Source organism: Pygoscelis adeliae, unplaced genomic scaffold (genome assembly GCF_000699105.1).
Source record: "Pygoscelis adeliae isolate BGI_AS28 unplaced genomic scaffold, ASM69910v1 Scaffold197, whole genome shotgun sequence".
In the NCBI taxonomy this organism is placed as follows: Eukaryota; Metazoa; Chordata; class Aves; order Sphenisciformes; family Spheniscidae; genus Pygoscelis; species Pygoscelis adeliae.
In genome coordinates this window covers 561,411-581,195 of record NW_008825105.1, presented here as the reverse complement: position 1 = coordinate 581,195, position 19,785 = coordinate 561,411, and the positions used below count along the sequence as shown (strand labels likewise).

General features: G+C 39.3%; 1 protein-coding gene across 1 annotated transcript in view; it reads right to left on the bottom strand.

The window, feature by feature from the left end:
* Nucleotides 1–1,046: 1,046 nt before the first annotated feature.
* The window catches only part of NUCKS1 (nuclear casein kinase and cyclin-dependent kinase substrate 1), a 23,522-nt gene continuing 4,783 nt past the window's right edge, over nt 1,047–19,785 (bottom strand). Inside the window, exons 2-8 of the mRNA XM_009327432.1 lie at nt 12,384–12,433; nt 11,220–11,325; nt 9,119–9,174; nt 8,628–8,780; nt 8,224–8,376; nt 7,270–7,419; nt 1,047–6,568 (exon numbers count right to left, since the gene is read on the bottom strand). Of these exons, the coding sequence (XP_009325707.1) occupies nt 6,369–6,568; nt 7,270–7,419; nt 8,224–8,376; nt 8,628–8,780; nt 9,119–9,174; nt 11,220–11,325; nt 12,384–12,433 (868 nt within the window). The 3' untranslated portion in view covers nt 1,047–6,368. The remainder of the gene's footprint in view (nt 6,569–7,269; nt 7,420–8,223; nt 8,377–8,627; nt 8,781–9,118; nt 9,175–11,219; nt 11,326–12,383; nt 12,434–19,785) is intronic.

The window sequence follows — 19,785 nt, the reverse complement described above, 5'->3', positions numbered from 1 at the left end:
GGGCGGAAAAAGGAGCGAACGCCGGTAAAACCGCTGCCAGGCTCGCTGCCGTGCGACGTCCGAGCGGGGACTCCGCAGGAACTTGGACGAAGTCTGCTATAAGGGATTTCTTAAAAGCGCAAACTCGCTGCGCGCCGTAACCTCCCAGGGCATGGGATAACACGTGGAGAAAGCGCCCCGTACCTGGGTGGATTCATCACCAGCTAGCGATGATTTAGCAGACGTCCCTGATGAACACAGTTGTCCCCTTTCAGATGATACCCACGAAGAACAGGCTGTGTATTGATTGTCATTGCCGGGGCATATATGGCAAAATAGAAAGGCTATCGACTGCCGAGGGAAGGCTGAGGGAGGCGAGCGTGACACGTGAAGGCTTTGTCTCTCCTCGTCATCGATTTTTTGTGATTGGTTTTGGACCCGACAACCTCAACTCACAACTCTCGTGGAATCGCGAAACCAAGGACTGCGTTCTTTACTGCCAATATGACTTAACTCTTTAAATCCTCCCCTCAGCCCAGAGGCAGAAAAGGGAAGGTCATACTTGCCAAACTGTTCTGGCCAAAAGCCGAGCTACCCTCTTCAGAGAAAGCACGAGCTCTGCAAAGGAATTAATCCCCAAACTATCAGACATCGTTAAAGACGAAGACGTTTTTACATCTCGCTAACATTCACAAAACAAAAAGCAACCACGGAAGAATAATACCTTTGAATAGCAGAAAAATTACATGAGTCATGTTTATGGGTTATAAAAGCCCTTTTATAAAGCCATTTTTAAACAAAACCAAAAAGTTTACAAAAGAAAATAAAAGATACAGAAGAATGAGTTGCTTAATATATTCCAAAAAGGAGAAAAATAAAAGAGGGGACACAATTCCAACATGCTGAACAATAAAGGGTTCTTTTTCCTTGTGGTTTTTTTAATACAAAATACAAGCGAAGGATACACATACTTAAAACAGAGCTCAGGAGCAGGTATGCAGTCCTGGGAACCCTTCAATAAAAGCAAAGCAGGGTTTTGTTATTTTTTTTTTTTTTCCTTTCTTTGCAGGTACATACAGAGACTGGAATATGTAAAATTAAGTAGCACAAAAGACCATCACACAATTCTACCAATGAATGTTGCATCTATAAATTCACGAACATGGTCAACAGTCATGTTCACTTCAACCCCTTAAAAAAAAAAGTGTTGTTTTTATTTTAAATAAAGCATTAATGTTACATTCAGACTTAACTCCTAGTACCATGCGGTAGATCTCAGTATTGTCAAGGTATCGCAAGAGTCGCCAACCCAATCGGGCCCAGTGATGCCAGCCACGTCTGCACACCCCCCCCGACCGTGGGCCAGCAGCACTGGAACACTGCTTGCAGCTGCCCCTGTTTCTGTCTGCTCGTGAGATTAAAGAAAAATTGAAGGGGATGGGGAGGGCAACTGCAAAGAGCCTGATTTTTAGAAAAGCTCGAGAGGGGACCGCAAAATACTCAAGACAAACATTCATTGCATATCATATACTGATGCCTTGCTGATAGCCAAAGGCCCAAGGCCCTACCTGGAGTCTCCTCCTCTACCTTCAAAGTGATTATTCAGGGTTTGCTGTGACATGATGTTCATGGTTAAACAAAAATTATGTAGCTCTTATTTACAATTTTTTTGTAATAATTGTTTCTGCAGAAAAAAAAAAGTAAAACTCACAAATCTTCAGAACACAAAGGGAATAAGATGTCAGACACTCCCATGCGCGCACTCACACCCGCGCACTCACACACAAAATACTTCAGGGGCTTTTACACACATTATTCTGGCTTAAGCTGATCGAGTATTTCTCCATCCCACCCACTACCCCTCCCAAAATATATATATAAAAAACCCTTGCCCCAATATACAAAGCATATGCACAATGGTGTTTTGCAGTCACACTGAGCATGCTCAGACCGATGGACCCACTCGATTCACCGCGGCTGAAGGGGGCAGGCAGTCTAGAGTCACCTCCAATAGTGGTTGATACACAGTCAGCACATCGTGAGAACTTCACTAGACTTAGAAATATTTGTGTTTTGTTTTTAATATAAAGAGTTCAATGAAAAGACATTCAAATGCCAGTCACCTACTGAAGTGGGAAGTCTAAAGCGAGGATACACTTGATTTGGGGAGGTCTCGAAAGGGCACTGTCAACTTTCAGAGCTCTGATATTCCTCATGGTAATTTAAAAAACAAGTCATCTTGGACAGTAAGCACGTAGCAGTTAGTTTTGCTTCCTAGTTTCACTAGCAGAACTTGAATTTAAACCTCCCAAAGCTGTAGGAAAATATTCAAAGTTCAGGGAAAATTTTCTGTTTGATCATATACATATAGAATATATAATTTCCACATATAGATGCAAGTCCCCCGAACTAACATATCCTATATGCCAGCAACTATTTTGTGACAGTGTCCCTTTAAATATCCATCTGCTTACATTTTCATATCCTGCCTCCCCCAACAGATGAACATCCACTTCTCAAATATTAAACTTGTGGATCAGTTTGTAGTTTTTAAGAACCATGTGTTCAACAATATGATCTGTTATAAAAATAAACACTTCACAAACAAATTACATAAAGCAAAGCACCAGTTTCTACAGCTCAAAAAGCTTCCAGCATGTTACAGTTTACTTCCCTCCCTCCTTAATCTGGGCGCCTCAGTGTCTATTGTACCTTTGTGACCATCACCAGCGGAGGGGAAGAAAAAAAAAAAAAGAAAAAAGAAAAAAAAGGAATTGAAGCACATCTTCTGCTACTGCCCTGGTAGTCCATCACCTGCAGGTGCAGCCGTGTGGAGGCACAGGAGCTGAGCATGCTCAGAACCGTTACCTGGCATCGGTGAGGTTCCCTAGCAGAAGTCACCCGAGGTGTGCCGCTTCTCTCCCCACACACTCTTCTGCTTTGATGAAGTTAAAACAACAAAATTAAAAGCTTCTTGGCTGCCCCATTTCTAAGTCTTGCTCTCACCCACAATCCATTCTGAAACCCATTTAGCTTGACATGTTTGGCATTCTCATGCTGATCAAACAGAAACTGAAGCAAATAATCTTTAGTATGAAATTCCAGCTGAAATTGCAAATTTTTACTGATCAAGCCTTGTGGCCAGTTAAAGGCAGTACTATTGGCATATAACTGCGAAACTGAATGTGGTGGCGTGGATTCAGAAACAGAACGTACAAAAGGGAATCTAACGGAAGTTAGTTATGAACTACCATTTTAAGAGTAAGACCAGGGCAGGGCACTAGATTAACTGAACTTTGGAATAAATCCATTTACCTCTCTGCAAAGGCTCCAAAACTACAGCTGTGTAACAGAAGACAATCTTTTCAAAGCAGCCTTCTGTGAATGAAACTTTCTGCTCCGTGAAGAACTATTGATGCTCCTAAAGAAAGGCATTTTTACAGCTTTCATTCAAGAAATCAGAATGCTTAATACAAATTAATTAAAAAGGACATTAAAAAAAATTGCTAAGTCTGCCGCTACTGAAAAATGTTGTGTACTTAAAAAAAAAGTATTAACCTTCACAATTTTCTTTATCCGTAAAAATGTAAACTGCTGCATTTCTAACAGAATAACCAAGAGACCATTAGGGCTTAGTGTTTGCACAAATCAGCAAAACAGTAAGATATAGAAAAAGTTACAAAATCCCAGTAGTAGTACAGGATTTACATAGTGTTCAGGTTGTGACAAACTCAAAGATAAGCATCATGCAGCCTATAACAGCCATTAGAGATGAACATATGAGGAAGCAGAACAGTCTTCTAAGATAAAGGGCCAAAATTGCCAGGCATAAAATAATTCAGTCCAAAACCTGAACTGAGAACAACGGAAACATATTTTTCACAGCCTTAACTTCAGTTAACTGTGTTAGAAAAAAACCCCAAAAATATATTTTAAGCGGAACTTACAAAATACACTCTTCAGAAAAGATCTGGTCTAATGGGTAAAGAAACAGCTGTTTGACCAGACCAGCTAGAGGTATTCTACGTTTAAGTAATCCTTGTACATTTTCATACCAAAAAAATCCTAAGAACCCAATAGACAAGAATAGCCTGAAACATAGTCTGGACTGAAGGGGAACAACTGTGTGGACCAGACATTCACAAAAGTGTATGCTACCACCAAATTTAACCCAAATGTTTTTTAAAACTTGGCCATTTGTTTTCCCATATTACCCAATACTTCCCAATAAGCACTGGACTAGGAGCGGAGGGAACGCAAGAGGCTCTGCTCTCCCAGAGATCTGGAAGGTGGGAAGAGGTGTGGGAGAGGAGAGGGGATTACATTCGCTTCCTTTTCAAGACTGATACTCCACTCCAGCCTTAAGCTGTTCTGCAAAATTAAACCACTTTAAAAAAAAAAAGATTTACAATGGAAACACCGATCATCTTTATTGTAACGGCAACAGTAGTTTCATTATAGTAAAGAATGTTAGAGAACTTAAATTTTTATAAGCCAAGGTAAAGTAATTTACCAGCCTCAATAAAATCCATGGCTATGAATCACACAAGACAATCACTCGGCTGTTATATTAATACTCCGTTCCACATTTTAGGCTCCACACTGTGCTCAGCATCTTCAGGCTCCCTATGCCATTCAGCCAAGTGTCCTTCCTGGTCATATTAGTGTATCACATCTAAAAGCTCTCTAAAATCCAAACAGGATTAAAAATCTGGTAGCACGTGCACCAGAAATCCAACTAATTAGCTGCCTTATGTTACCTTCAAGAGGCTGGTTACAAAACGTGTAGTTCTGTGACAAAAAAAAAAAGATGCAAAGCTTGTCAGCTATAAGATAACCGTGAGCAACATACAGAAAGCACAAAGGGTTTAAGAAAAAAAAAAAGAAAGAAAAATGGCAGGTCCAGTTTTCAATATTTCCACCAACAAACATGGCAGCAACCTCTGTTATTAGGGTTTGAAAACCAAGGCTTGTGTATTTTAATTAAAGTTTAAAAAAGGATATGGCTGCTTTGATAAAAACACATTAAAATGCCACCACACACATCTCAAGTGTCTTGCATTTAGAGGGACATCCTGCTTTTATTATAAAACGATAGCCCTGCTACAGTGCTTCCAATCTCCACTTCCTCCCAGCTTCATCCTTTAATACTGTTCCCTATTCAGCACTTCTTAGGCTTAGGGAGCAGAATGATGACCAACAGTTAGAAGCAGACATGTCGATGGGGGAGCAAAGCCTCCCACGCTGTAGGATGGAAGGATGAAGAAATGGAAGTGGTATCGGGGTGATGTTCACTATCGATGGAAGTCTGCTGTCCAACACTGTAGCTGGAGAGGCTGAGAGGTATGACTACATAGCCTTTTTAGGACAGATGGAGGGAGAGAAGAGAAACACTTAAGCGTGACTCATGGGATCCGAGACTGACCAGAGCATTACAGGAATCCTTTGCTTCACATTTATAAAAGGACATCCCTCGCCCCAAAAGCTAAAGAATTTAGTTTTACACTACCCATTAATTTTTTTCCTTGGAAAAACTTTAAAGACATTTTCCACAATACCAAATGGAAACCAGAGTTTTAAAAATTGTTTTCAATTTCTCCTCCCTATTCTGCCCATCTATAGCCAACCCTGGAAGAAATAAAATAGAGTTAATGGATGTGAGAAGCTTGTATATCTGAATTTGTATAGAATGAACTGCAATTTGCCTAAAGCAGAATAGTATTCTATCCAGCAAAGACAAAAGATCTCACAACCTAATTGGAGGGTCTTTTCTAAATAAAAGACAGTAGACCATCTACAAGTCTCTTGATTGCTTTCCATGAAAAACATGCCTGAATCCAAGAAACACAGGTCTCCTCCCCATGTTTCCTCTTCCTCAATTGGAATTCGTATCAACTACATTTTTTCTGAGAGTGAACTTGTATCAACAAAAGTCTGTTAAAGCATAGGTTCATTTTTTCCACATATTCAAATACAGAATAATAGTTTTAAAGAACTCTTACCAGCACTGGGAAATCTATTCTACTTAACGATTTGTAAGCATGGTTTCCACGTATCAGTCTCAAACCTTATTGCTTCACAACTGCAGTATCCCTTGAAAAAAATATATATTTAAATGGTCTGTTAATTTGTCTCAAATGGCTTTCAGATTTGGTGGGGGAGGGAGAACGGAATGGCCAACAGAGAACATTGACTTCAAAATATTACTGTATAAGGGTTTCCTCTTATTAAAAAAAGGATACACTGTATTAAACAGCTGAAAGTAAAGACAGCATTCAAAGCCCATGAGTCAAGCCACAGCCAAAACCGTGTTCTACCCCTAAGTATGTTTTCTTTTCCTTTTTCTTTTTTTCTTTTTTTTTTTAAACAAAGATTTCCTCAACTGCCATTTAATCTTCACCAGAGGGTGCTTCATCTTCAGATCCCTCATCCCCTGACTTCTCTGGTGGAGGGCTGGCTGATTTTTTCTTTTCTGGGGGACTTTCAGGTTCTTCATCCTCTTCTTTGGGGGATGGGGTCTTTTCTTTTGTTGCCTTGGAAGCTGTGGGGCGGCCTGCCTTCCCTTTGCCTTTCACTGGACTGGGGGTCACTGAAAAAAGAAAAAGCTTATAAAAGTTACTATCAGCAACAAAGACAAAAAAGTCATATGGCTTTATGCAAACAGAATTTACAAGACAGTTCAGTAGCAGGTTTCATTTTACTTTGACCATACCACACACATGGTGTTTTTTGCACTCCATATTAGTAAAGCTGAACTGAAAAGTTAGCTAACAGGATTAAAACTATTTAATTGCAAGTCCTGACTAATTACTGGATATGACATCATAAACTAACATAGCTAGCCTCTTGTCAAACCACTACATACATTGCTATTATGATTTTAGACTTCCTGCAGAAATGCATCAAATTTTCCTTTGGTTCAAATTTCTCCACCTTCCTCCACCCTGAAAACATCATGAAGTCCTTGAGTCTCAAACAAAGCCACCAATTATATTATTTGGCTATGATACATAGAAAGTCAGACTGCAGCATCTCAATAGGGAAGGTTTTGCAATCTATGCAGTTTTTGCCAACAAGACATAGATACTAACTCAATCTCTTAATTAAGAATGAAAGCCACCTTATTATTTCATAGCGCTGCTTTAAATCATGGCAAGTTACATGAATTAGCCCTTCAACATTATATGTGAATGCCTACCGACCCCAAGATTTCCACTGAGTCTTCTACAGCAGAAAAAGAAGACACTAGCCCCTAAAGCAAACTGCATAACTTTCTTTGCATAGACTCACCTGTAGCCTTTAGCCTGGGCTTCGGCATTTTCTTTTCTTTCCTCTCTGGCTTGGATTTCTTGGAGACCTTTTTATTTTTCTTTTTTGAACTGCCATAGTCACTATCGTCATCATCTTCCATGAGGAAGTCTTCATCGCTTCCTGAATCTGCTGAAAGCACAAAGGAATTTAAGTTTTTGGAAAAAAGGAAAGGGAGCAGAAGATACAGTTGAGAGATCTGGCAGTTAAACTGCAGGGACAGGAAACTAGGACTCTGCGACCTTATGAGCTTCCACCTATCTGCTGTGCTAAAGAAATTTGACATCGCAGAAGATTTTACATTGGTAGGGATAAAGCACTAGTATGATGAAACAGGCAAGTGCTTTGAGGTCCTCAAAATATGCTCCATCTCCTAATAAGTAACCCACCTCAAAACAAAGATAATCTCTTAACAGAGAGAAGTTAAGTGATCTTTTCAATGGTACTCCTACTCCATTCTGAAATCACGTTTCAGGATTCTGAAATCATACTCAGTATTTCAGGAACTTACTCTGGTTCATTACCAGCTGAACCCATCTCTTCTTATGAAACAAACTGTCCTACTTTGATCAATCAAGGATAAAGTACTTCTACATCACCTGAAAAGTAGCATCAATGCCTCAAAACCAATGGGATAGCAAGAAGCAGCAAAAAGCACTGAAGAACTTTACAACAGTCCTTTAGGGCTGCTTATAAAGACATACATCTTCGCTGCAAACTTCAAACAAAAATTCTAGATGTGAAAAATGTAAGCTGCGTCTGTTGGACAGATATGCAGTATCAAGTTAGTTACTGAGAAGGACAACTTATGTCTTCACTGGCACAGTCAAAAAGCAAACTCCGTTCCTTTTGCTGTCTGGCCAGACCCATAAACTCATGTCTGGTACTATACCCCTGTCACATTAATTTTAACTTTTTATAATCCCATTTACTCACTCTCCTGGAACTGTGCCTCATCATCCTCTTGTTCTTCCTCCTCACTACCCACATCATCCATAAGCATCTCTCGTTGTTTAGAAGCTGCTTTGGATGCTGCCTGTCGTTGCTGACGCACATTTTTGTGGTCTTCTTTCTCGTCCTCACTGTCCTCTGCAGCAAAAGTCACGAAGTTATAATGATGATACAGAATACAGACCACCTGTCTTGAGGTAGCATGTGGGCAAGACAAAGGTCAAGTTGTTCATGAGAAAGTTACTCAGGACACTTGCTGAATAACTGAGCTGTGAGGAGAACACGGACACATTCGATCTAATAAACAAATTTCTGTAGTCACCCAACAACGATCCTGTGCAAGCATCTTTCACTGCAAAGACTAGCAACCCTTTTTTTTTTTTTTTTACCTGCAGGCCTTTTCCTGGATTTGGAGGCTGCTCTCTTATTCTTTTCTGGCTTAGCCTTTTTTCCTTTTTTGCTTTTTTGAGAGCTCTCATAGTCACTGTCAGCTTTGCCATCATCTGCTCCTAAGTCATCATCTTCACTGCCAAAATCTTCGTCTGGAAGGAAAAGGTATGAATATGAAGTTTCTTGTATCATTCTGAAATATGGACAAGAACTACAGGGAAGAGCTTAACATACATCTATCTACCTGTGAAGACAAACTTTATAGCAGCATGATATTACACACACACACAAAAAAATCTCTATTATCCCAAACCAGGGCTAGAAGTAACAACAGTAGAGGCAGCATCCAGCTTAAGATAAATGTATTAGAAGAGTGCATGCTTCTCTAGTCAGAACAATTTCTTTCCTCTGTCAAATCCTACTCCTGTAACTGTTACACAAACTGGTCTTTATTTTGAAGATACACTATCGGTACAATGTAGTTAGTTACCTGCCGAGTGTGAATCATCTTTCTTAGTCTTCACATCTTTTTCTTCTGAATCCTCACTGAAAATGAGAGAAAGACAGGGTTTGACTGCTGTTTTAACTCCAATTTCAGTCGCTGCTGTATGGAAAATATCAATTTTCAGAGAGCAAACTGATCTCTAGGCTGGGAATATGCACTTTTCCTGGACATTACCATGTTATGCTTCAGGATTACTCAGCTGTATATGTAGTTATCATGGTTGGTAAGGTAATGTTCGAACTCTGAATCACATACAAACCTACATGGAATCAAGTGAACCAATCAGGAAATAATAAGGTTGAGATGAATCATGCACTTCACTCTGAAACCTACCAATAATCCAGATGCCTTCCATTTTACAGTTAGAATTTTGAAGTTTTATATGCTAATGCTTGGCTGAGTCTATAAATGGAATAAAGTTTTATCCTGAATAGATTTATAGTCATCACTTGTCTTTATGTCATTGTTTTCTCTGGAATCCTTCCTTCTGTGTACGTTGCTGTATAGCAGTTAAATAGCACATATTTGATCTACACAAACAATCTGATCTCTGACGGAGTTTCACCACTCCCTTCTAGTGGTTTCAATCCTCATCAGAGGGTATCCCTATCAAGCAGGTACTAATGTTCTGTTCTTATCCAAACCTCCATCATTAGTCATTACCAATCTCTGGAGAGGGTTTTCCTTCCCACATGTAAGAACACGCACTCCGATCAGAGAGTAAACAAGTGTTTTAAACAGGAATGGCGAATGCTCTGTTGAGGGCCACCGATGTACATCATATGCTTCAGGAATGGCTGAACTGCAGAGCTTGCCACAGTCAAGAAATACAATAGATCAAACCTTTGCTACTTTCAAATTTGGCAGTTGGAGCTGACACACAACGTTTCTCAAGAATTCTAATAGTTTAGATAACTTGTCACATTACAGCCCCTCAGGCCCATATGTTTTCAGTCTTATACAGACAACTGTGGATTTCAATCACTTAAATACATGAGTTTGTTTTACATGCAAGTCTTCTGCAATATCTGTGATACACACAGAAATGTTCTTACATACTTAAAAATCCCCAAAGCTAATAGGACATCAAGGTCAACTATGTAGTTGCTTTGGGAGCTGCCTAGCCCAATTCCTTTTTATGTCATACTTATTGAATCTTTGCTTTCAGGTGTTACAGGCATTTGCCAGGGTGAAAATAGTCTCTCCCTCTCAGTTCACAACAGCAGGTGGACCATGCAAATATTCCCATGCCTACATCCAGCCTTCACCTTATAGAACAGAAGCATGATGGGGAAGCCTCTCAAGCACACCTGCTGGAAAGTTACTTATATTCCAGCAAACAGTGCAACAGAATAAAGAGACACCTTGGGCTTATAGAATAAGAACCAGCTGGCAGAACCTCCATCCCTGAAGTTGATGTCTGTCATGAAAGCAGTCAATTGACTTAATAGGTCTGCAATAAATGGCAATCATTTGCTGACCACAGTTAATGTAAAAAGGAAGATACCTTCACTTTACTTTCACAATTCAGTAGGGCATCCCTTAGACCCGATTCCTTTCACAGTGCTGGAGTAATCTCAGTTATCGAAACAAGTTACTTTGTTTCTGAATTAGACAAAACAGGAAACGGGAAACAAAGAACAACAAAACGAACAAATGGCCCCTGCTCCTAACTACCACTGTACGGTCCCATTTAATCTTTAACCACAGAAAAGCTCTGAGCATACCAAAAAACCATGGAAAATTAAATGCATCTTGCCACTAACTTACCTGGATAACTGCACTAGCTGCCAATTTTTGTAACTCGGATCATATTCCTTCCCATTCCAACTGTCTAGCTCTGGAAAGCTATTTTAATAACGAAGTACTAGGGACAAGTACTTTACACAATTTCTCTTTCTACTCAAATAAGAAGCAACCACCTCAATGTCCAAGCTGGTTATGCAAGCTTTGTGATTGAGAGCTCTGCATCTTACACTGCAGACCTTGAATTCCACTTACAATCATTCCTGTTAGAAGATACTGCTCCCCACATACAGGACAAGGTTTGGAGACATGTTCGTAACAGATGAAGCGCTGCTTTTACCTGTCCTCCTGAGAATTCTTCCCAGATCGTCTCTTATTTTTAGCCTCCCGGGGAGAAGAACGGATTTTCTTGGATGGGGGACCTGAATCTCTTCCATAATCTTCATCTGGACGGGACAGTACAAAATGGTTTTGAATCAAACTCCTAGTTCCCAGCAAACTGACTTCCTCAGCTATAACTTAAACTGACCATTTCATGCACATCAAAAAGAAGCCCTTCAAAAAAAAAAAAATCACAAAGCTTCAAACAAAACTTTATAGAAGCAAAGTCCTGTCTTAAACTAGTGATTTACCTTTTCTTCTGCCAACAGCACAATAAAAATGCCACGTACAATCAAGTCTGACACAGGAGTATTAGGAAACATACAAAAAGCCTCACAAGAGGATACAGTATCTTAATTCTACAGTTTTAGTAATTTTTAGTCAGAAACAGTTATTAATGTAAACCTATTAAAAGTTAACATCCATGCATATTTCTACATGCTTTTGACAGGAAACACTTTATTTAGTGTCCTATGATGGGAAAAAGTATGTCATTATATAGTAGTTTACAGTGTAACCTTCTACAACTATTACACAATACCTTATACAATACGAGTAAGAGGACTGCAGTTAAGAACTCCGCATATTTGTTTCCATTAATTATCAGTGCAACCTCACTTAGCAAACAGTAGCAGTATGTCTAAGAACACAAAGCATACTCCATATGGCTTCCAGAAATATTTCGTTAATTCACGCACAACATACAAAGATTTTTTTTTCAGATGCAATTCACAAAAACGCCTGACATTATGGGATTAACTAGAGTCCGCTAAAATAAATTGAAAACATATTTTACTGTAGAAAAACGTGGCATCAGGGAGATTCTACCACAGAACATAACATAGACCAAGGAAGAAGACAGTTGCTGCCAACAGCCTCAAGGCACTACAACAATACAAGCATTAAATAATAAGATTTCTATCACCATTGTTTGTTTAATACAAAACATATGAGAATCATTATATTTTCAAATACTTATTAACAGTTCAGAGACTGTGAAGAGCAGAAACTCCTTAGAATTTAAGTTAAAGATGTGACTAGAAGCAAAACAATTAATATGCAAAGCAACAAATGAACTGCTCTAGCCCAATAATATTATATTGTTAAGAAAAAAGTCATTTACCAGCATCATCTGATTCCTGAAACTGGGAGTAATCGACCACCTTCCTGTTCCTGTTAAAAAGCAGGGGGGGTGGAAATTAGCAATTCATAATCTCAGAGATACAAAAGCTTTCTTCAAGTAACAAGAAAGTTCCATGTCCTTGCTTCCAGTGCAGGATTCGTAGCCCAAAAAAATCCCAAGAAAACTCTCGTAAATAAGCCACCTATACCTTTGAAGTCAGAAATGAACACACAGTATATTCTAGCATTTTCCTCAGGAGCTATTATAATAGACTGGATTACATTCTCAGAATTTGAAAGTGCTTTTTGATAGGTAGCACTCTCTTATGGCTCATGACTGCAGTGAGGTAGAGCCATCTTAACCTATGCTACATGGCTCTTTCATTATTGAAACTATACATCTATCATTATTACAACTATACTAGTGAGAGCACTATTTTAAAGCAATAGCTGCACACCAAGGTTAAAGACGCATTTAAAGAACGCATCAGCCTGAACTTTAAGCCAGGGCTCTCCCTAACACCCTGTCTCAAAGCTGTGATATTCAAGACTAGGATTCCAGGTATAAAACAAGTACACAAATATTATCATGAATTAGATGAACACTTCCTAACTGCTCTTTTTTGAATTTCTGCTTCTCACAGCTCAATGTAATCATGCTTGCTCTCATACCTTCTCCTCCAGATTTTTGTTTTCCCATGTGTTCCCTGTCTCCAAAGCATTTTAAGTTTTCACCAGGGGCTTCTAGGAGCTTTCTCCATTAATTACTTTGATGCTCTAACAAGATGTAAGAGAGCTGTTACAGTATGTAACTGCATCACTAGGCACAACAATGGAAGATGATATGCATTTCACCCAACCTATGTTTTTGGACAGCAAGTGAGCATGGATCCATACTTTCTTTACCTCACCAGCACCTTCTCTGCTCTCTAACCAAACTGAAAGTACCACAGGTAACGAGGTATCATTAACAGTGCAAATGCAATGGCCAATTCTAGACAAAATCAGTTAACTACACAAGCAGCTCTTACCGAAATCAATGCCTCACTTGCCAACAAAATTAGATCTGTTTCTCTAACTTATCAAAACCTAAAAACTGAAATATAAGCAATTGTTGGCTACTTTCTCAGCACCTGTCCCAACTACTTTATTGACAAGACATAACTACCCTGTAATTCAGCTACTCAAAGGAACCAAGACAGCTACATAATTGAATTATATTTGAGTTCTAGCCAGTAATGCCTCAGTCAGACTCCAAACATCCACCTCTTACAGCTGACATGCAATGGGAAGAGGAGGCACACCTGAAAAAGGCACCAGAGATTCAGACACCCCTCCTCACACACACTTTTTATAATCCCTTTGACCCAAAGCTGATGATGAACCTGATTTTGTAGAAATCATCACGAGCTCACTTTTACAACTAGGAGAGTCAGGCAAGCAATAGATAAAGTGACCTACCCAGCATCACAGACTTGAGGACCGCTGCAAAGAGAAGCCAACACAAGCTCCGTCCAGCACACGAACCACAATGCCCTTCCCCTCTCCTGCACTGCAGAGCGCGACTGCTGAATTTCACATTTAGTTCCCATAACTGCACTGCACTTTGTGATTAATATCATGCATTGCTGATAAGACTGTTTAGTTGAAAGATACCCCAAAAGTCATTGTTGTGTTCTGGCTGTTGATCCATTTGATATCAATTATAAGTCGCCCTCCTGTACAAGTACCTCTGTTCATGGCTTACAGCAGCAGCCTTCAAAAGACGAAGGAGCATAATTATTTTATTTCAACACTATACTAAGCCTCTTAAACTCTCACACACACCCCCCCCAATCCCTCAAAAAAAAAAAAAAGCCCACAAAACAAGCAAACAAGCAAACAAAAGGCAGGCAAGACCAGTCATTAGATTTCTACAGGCTGAATCCTATCCAAGCTTCAGAGTACGCATCTGTGGAACGAAGTACAACAGCAATGTGCTACAGAGCACTGCTCGCTCACTCACAGTCCGAATATGGTAAAATACCGATTTAGGAATACAACTATTGGCAAGGCTTGTTATGGTGTACTGTCCAGGGACTCAAATTCCTGTTCCAACAGGTAGTCTTCCTGAAGATTGCCTCCTGACCCATCTCACATGTGAAAACACTAATTTTATTCCGGTAAGCATCTGAAGAACAATAAAGTTACTAAACAAGATGTTTGATTTGGTGTAAGCATCAGGTATTAGGAGGGGGGGGTTTCCCCTCTAAAAGCATAAACGGGAAAAAAAACTAGAATTGCCACATATTCTGTTCTAGCAGCTTTGTAAAAAAAAAAATGGTTTCTGACATCACTTATTTAACAAGCAAGATAGGAACTGCAATATTGCCACCTTGTAGTAAGTTGGTCATACACAGTTCCATCTTGCTTATTTCAGTCAGAGACCCATATTAAATCAGGTACTGAAAATGTGACACAGTCAGGTAAAAACATTAATGGAGAACATGCCTATGGCCTTCCTCTTTCTAAGCACTGTACCCTATGTTTTCAGCTAGAAAGTAAATCCTGCTAGGCTCTCACTACCTGGTGAACAAGAGTAGTGATATTTATACAAAAAAAAATTTTTTTCACTTTGGCAGAAGAAAACAAGAGAGAAGGCTGTTTGGCTTGCTTTGTGTTATTTTGCAGGGCAAGGAGAAGGGTGGAGGAAAGAAGGAATATCTACACTGATATTACTGAAGATAGAAACTTGCAAGTCTTCCCAACAGAACCAGAGAAGCTCACAAGGGCAGAAACATCAAGCAAACTGCTCTTGCATCTGCCATTCTGCTCACTCTATACTCATCATTCACCCCATTTAGATCAACTTATGTTTTTCTTTAGAACTGTCAAGAGCGCTGATGTGCAATGCTTAATAACTATGAGTTTGCAAAGAGAGACTGCATCTTTTATTGCACCAAGGTAATAAGAACACAGTAGATAAGTTCACTGGAGTTAAGAGCTAGAAAAAAAATATTGCTGGTTTTGTCAATGAAAAGTATGTCTTTGCCACTAGCAAAAACTAGAAGATGTTAAGGCAAGCAACCAGACATAAAAATAAACTATTTGTTAAATTCAGTTAGACTAAGCATAAAAAGACAGTCTAGCAGACATCTGGGATAGATATTGTTCAATCTGGTTTAAAATATGCACTGAAATTTTAAGATAACTTACTTGCTAATTCAGCTTAACATTTAAAGTGCACGTGAGAAGGAACTGGGGGAGTAAAGGTATAGAGAGAGGTCCCGATAGCATAAGTTTTAGTAACAGCTGTCAGTCCAGTATTTCTGGAATAAAGAGTAACTCATCTAGTAAGTCATCAACATGTTACGTTGGAGGCACTTACTTAGCAAAGTAATACTCAAGTAATTTAGTAAGAACTCAGAAATGCACAGTAATTCTTACAACCCATACTCGATGCCTACCAAACTGAAATTTTGAAATGATGAAAAGCAATATTAACATTTAAAAGGATCACTAAATGCCTATACAACTGAATAAGGATTGTATAGTAATACCCCACCTTCAGCTAGTGAGGTCCCTAAACCCTCAGTCTTTGTAAGTCAACATGCCAGAATACAAACTAACAATCCTTAGTTGTTGTTATCTTTTGTTTTGTTAAAAGGGAATGCTTAGATCCCCAGGTATTTTCACAGGCATTAAAATCCACAGATAAAGTCCAAGTTTAAAGCAATGCTAGAAGGAGTCTTCAAAAAGCTAGTAACTGATCTCATCGTGCACTGAAGAGGAACGTTTAGGTCAAATGATTACCAGAAGTAACAACCTATCCTCTTACACAATATGGCAAGTAAAACAAATGACAGATTAAATGGTTACTGAGATTTTTTTTCTTTAATTTTTTTTTTTTTTTAACTACACCATTTAACCAATATAACCATCAAACTAAGCATTTGTGAAAAAAGTTACGGACCTTTCTTCATTTTAAAGGCTTGGTGCAGGTCTGCACAGAGTGGTCAGTTTCACTTTCTGGTTCTCATTCCAGTTGGTAAAGGTGTCCCACTTTGAGGTCAACATATTATCAATAAATATTGCCATTAAAAGCACCCCTTTGGTGCCTTTTTTATACATAGATAGGAAAAAAAAGATAGATAGGAAATATTTCTTATAGGTATTTTCAAAGTTGTGCAAAACAAATATGCAGTGCTAGATTTAGGCCTTAAATGAACAGACATTCACTTACAATTATGCATCAGAAGTCGAAACATCGAAGCCTAGTGACAGTTATGTACCTAAAACACGTCACTATGGTGTTAGTCTATTTAAAAATTGGCACAACTGTACTCAGACAAGACTCACCGACTAGAGGTTCCCAATTACAGAGGTCATTGTTTGGGTCTGGACTTGGTGTAACTCCAAACGTCTGTAAGACTAGGCACTGCTCATGGTATCTGCAGAATTTTTAGGGATACACATGACTTGAAACTCCATAAAACAATTAAATGATTTATGCAGCAACAGTTTAAGCAGTCTTGTGCCCATCCTCCATTTGAACCTAACTACAATTGAGAAGATTTAAAAATACAATCTAGAAATGTTCTGATCCAGAGCAGGGGGGGGGAAAAACAAACCCCAAACCACACACACACACAAATCAATTCTGCAACCTGTGTTGTTCCTGGTATTTTGATTTTTATTGTACCTCTACCTTGCTCTTTGTTTCTCTTTAGATTGAAAGTTTTCAGAGCAAGGATCATATCTTTTTTACTTATCTGGAAAGTGTCTATAGCTTATCTCTGGACACTACCACAGATTATTACTCAAGTTAAATGCCAATCCCCAACGAAGTGTTGCTTTCCTGCTACCCCATGGAAGTTTTCCAGAATCACAATATTTGTACTTTACATTGCCCAGGTACAACACTGGCAACAAGAAGTTATATTTAATAGATAAATATATCTTTTCCTGCAACTAAAATTTCAAAGGACCACCCTTCCACTGTAGTGCCAATGCAAGACTGGGATTCAAAAGTTACTAATAAAGAAAAACAAAAGTACGTAAAGCCTTGAAGCACTGAGATAGATCAATTCATCACTGGCTTTAATCTTAAAATGAACAAACAAAAAAACCCTGCGATTTCCATACTTGCCCACATCGTTTCATTTTGCAATGCTTGCAGGAGAGGAGTACCAGCAAGTGAAAGTGACCAGCGAGGAAAAGCAGAAACAAACTCCATCAAATTTAAAGTCAAAATTCTTACTTAAAACACATTAATTGATGCTGTATATAAAAAAAAGAGTAGTTCAAAATGGTTTATTTCATTTGCAGTCAAGAATATATAGGGACATAATAATGTAACCACCAACTCCAAATTCTCTTTGCAGTACTTCAGAAGAGTTAGCCACAAGCAGCAGAGGTTCAATAACTGCAGGTTCCTTCACTTTTTACTTCTTGCCATTTTCTAACAATAGTGCAGATACCATCATTAATCACCCAGGAGAAGTTTAATTGTGTAGAAAGTACTTGGCTCTGAGTGGCAGGCACATGAAGCCTGTAAATACTGGGAGTTCATTACTACTTCTTAACAATTTTAAGAAACTGACTTCTACAACCAGATTCAGTCTTAAGGCAGTCTTCTGCCGACAAGTAGAGTAGAAACTGGGGATATATGTTGGATTTTATTAAGTTCATTGGTTTAGGTGCGTATATATTCACTAGAAACTATCAGACATAATAAATTAATTCAAAGACCACGGAATAGAGGAAAACCTTTCCAACACTAAATCTTACTCTGATGAGGAACCTTTCACCAGACTTCCATATTACCAACAATAAGCCAAGATATTCAGAAAAAAAATGATCCATTTTTAAAAGTTTTGGATTAAAATCTATTAGGAGACTTCTCCAGCTACTACCAAGTAGAGCAATATAAGGTACTAGCCACATTTTTTTCCCCGAAAGGGCTATTAAATACAGCTAGATAGCGGATTGCTAGATCTATTCCTGACATGTGCCAAAAGGTTTTCTGCTACTAACGGCCTGCTGGACTTTGGCACTTAATTCTCCTGTAGACCAGTGCCTGTCAACTGAGGGTAAGACAAGTCAGATCTTTCACAACACTGCAGGATTTTACAGATTTTTTTTTTTTAATTATTTTTTAGAAACAGTTGCTTACAAACCTACTTAATACCAGAAACCTTAGAACTATGCTTTTAAGGATACAACACTTTCCTTACCTGTAGCAAGACTCCAGTGCTGGCAAGCAAATCACCAGCAGAACGTACACTGAAGCGTCACCCTGAGCAGCAAAGTCACATCACCACTGTATTTCAGAACACAGGCACTGTCATTCAAGATCAGACCACTAGTCCATCTAGTCCAACATCCTGCCTTGTGAAAGGCCAAAGCCTGATGCTGCAGAGCAGAATATACCCAGTCTTGTTAATCCACCTTTTGGACCCGAGACAATTCCCTAAGACTGGAACTTTGAGCTTTATTTACCCTTACCTTTGCATGCAGGAGTACACTATTAGTCAAAAACAAGAGCTATGAAAAAACAACTGTTTCACTAATCACTGTGCCAAACCTCCCTACTCAGCAAAGTAGCCCTAGTTTCATTTTTTAAACTCTCGCATACTAGAGATATTACTTTAATACGAAGGCTATCACCTATAAATGTCTATATGTAAGTTTTATAGCCATAATTAATTTCATATTTATTATTCCAAAAGATCCAAAATACCTAGGACCCACACCCCAGATCAGACTTACTGGGAATAAAAGTACAACCAGTTACTTAAAGTATCTTGAGAACGAGAAAATTTCAGAGCATTTGAAGAATACCTTATGAAACCTCTTACCTCTTCTATAAAAGCCATTTAAATTACAAAGTTCACTCTGAGCGCTTTCCAGAGAAAAGTAAAAAAGACTACACTCCTCCCCCCTCAGTAAACTTTCAGATACATGGCAAGTTCTCTATGCTGTAGATTTTCAAAGTTATCACGATTCAACAACGTAGCCAAGATTCCCCTGCAACTCCACGCTCCAGGTCCAACGCTGTTTAACCAAAGACACGAACACCACGACCTACCTCCTTCACTGTCGGGGAGAATACAGCCCGCTTAGCTAAACGGCCCACGGCTTCCTCCTCCCCACGACCTAAAATCAGCCCTCTCGTGGGGGGGAGGGAAGGGGGGAAACACCAGTGGGAAATCGACCCGGGGAGAGCAGTCAGCTCCCGGGCGAGAGGAGAAGGGCGTGTGTTCAATGCTGTTCCCACCAGAGGGGGCGGCTCCTCCGAACTCCTCCCCTAAACGTGGTTTAACTTGCATGCACAGCCCCTCTCCTCCAGACCCTCGCTGGTCACGGCGTATTGCATGCGTGTCCCCTCCCCCAACCCGCGCGGCGTGGTCTGCTCTGCCCCC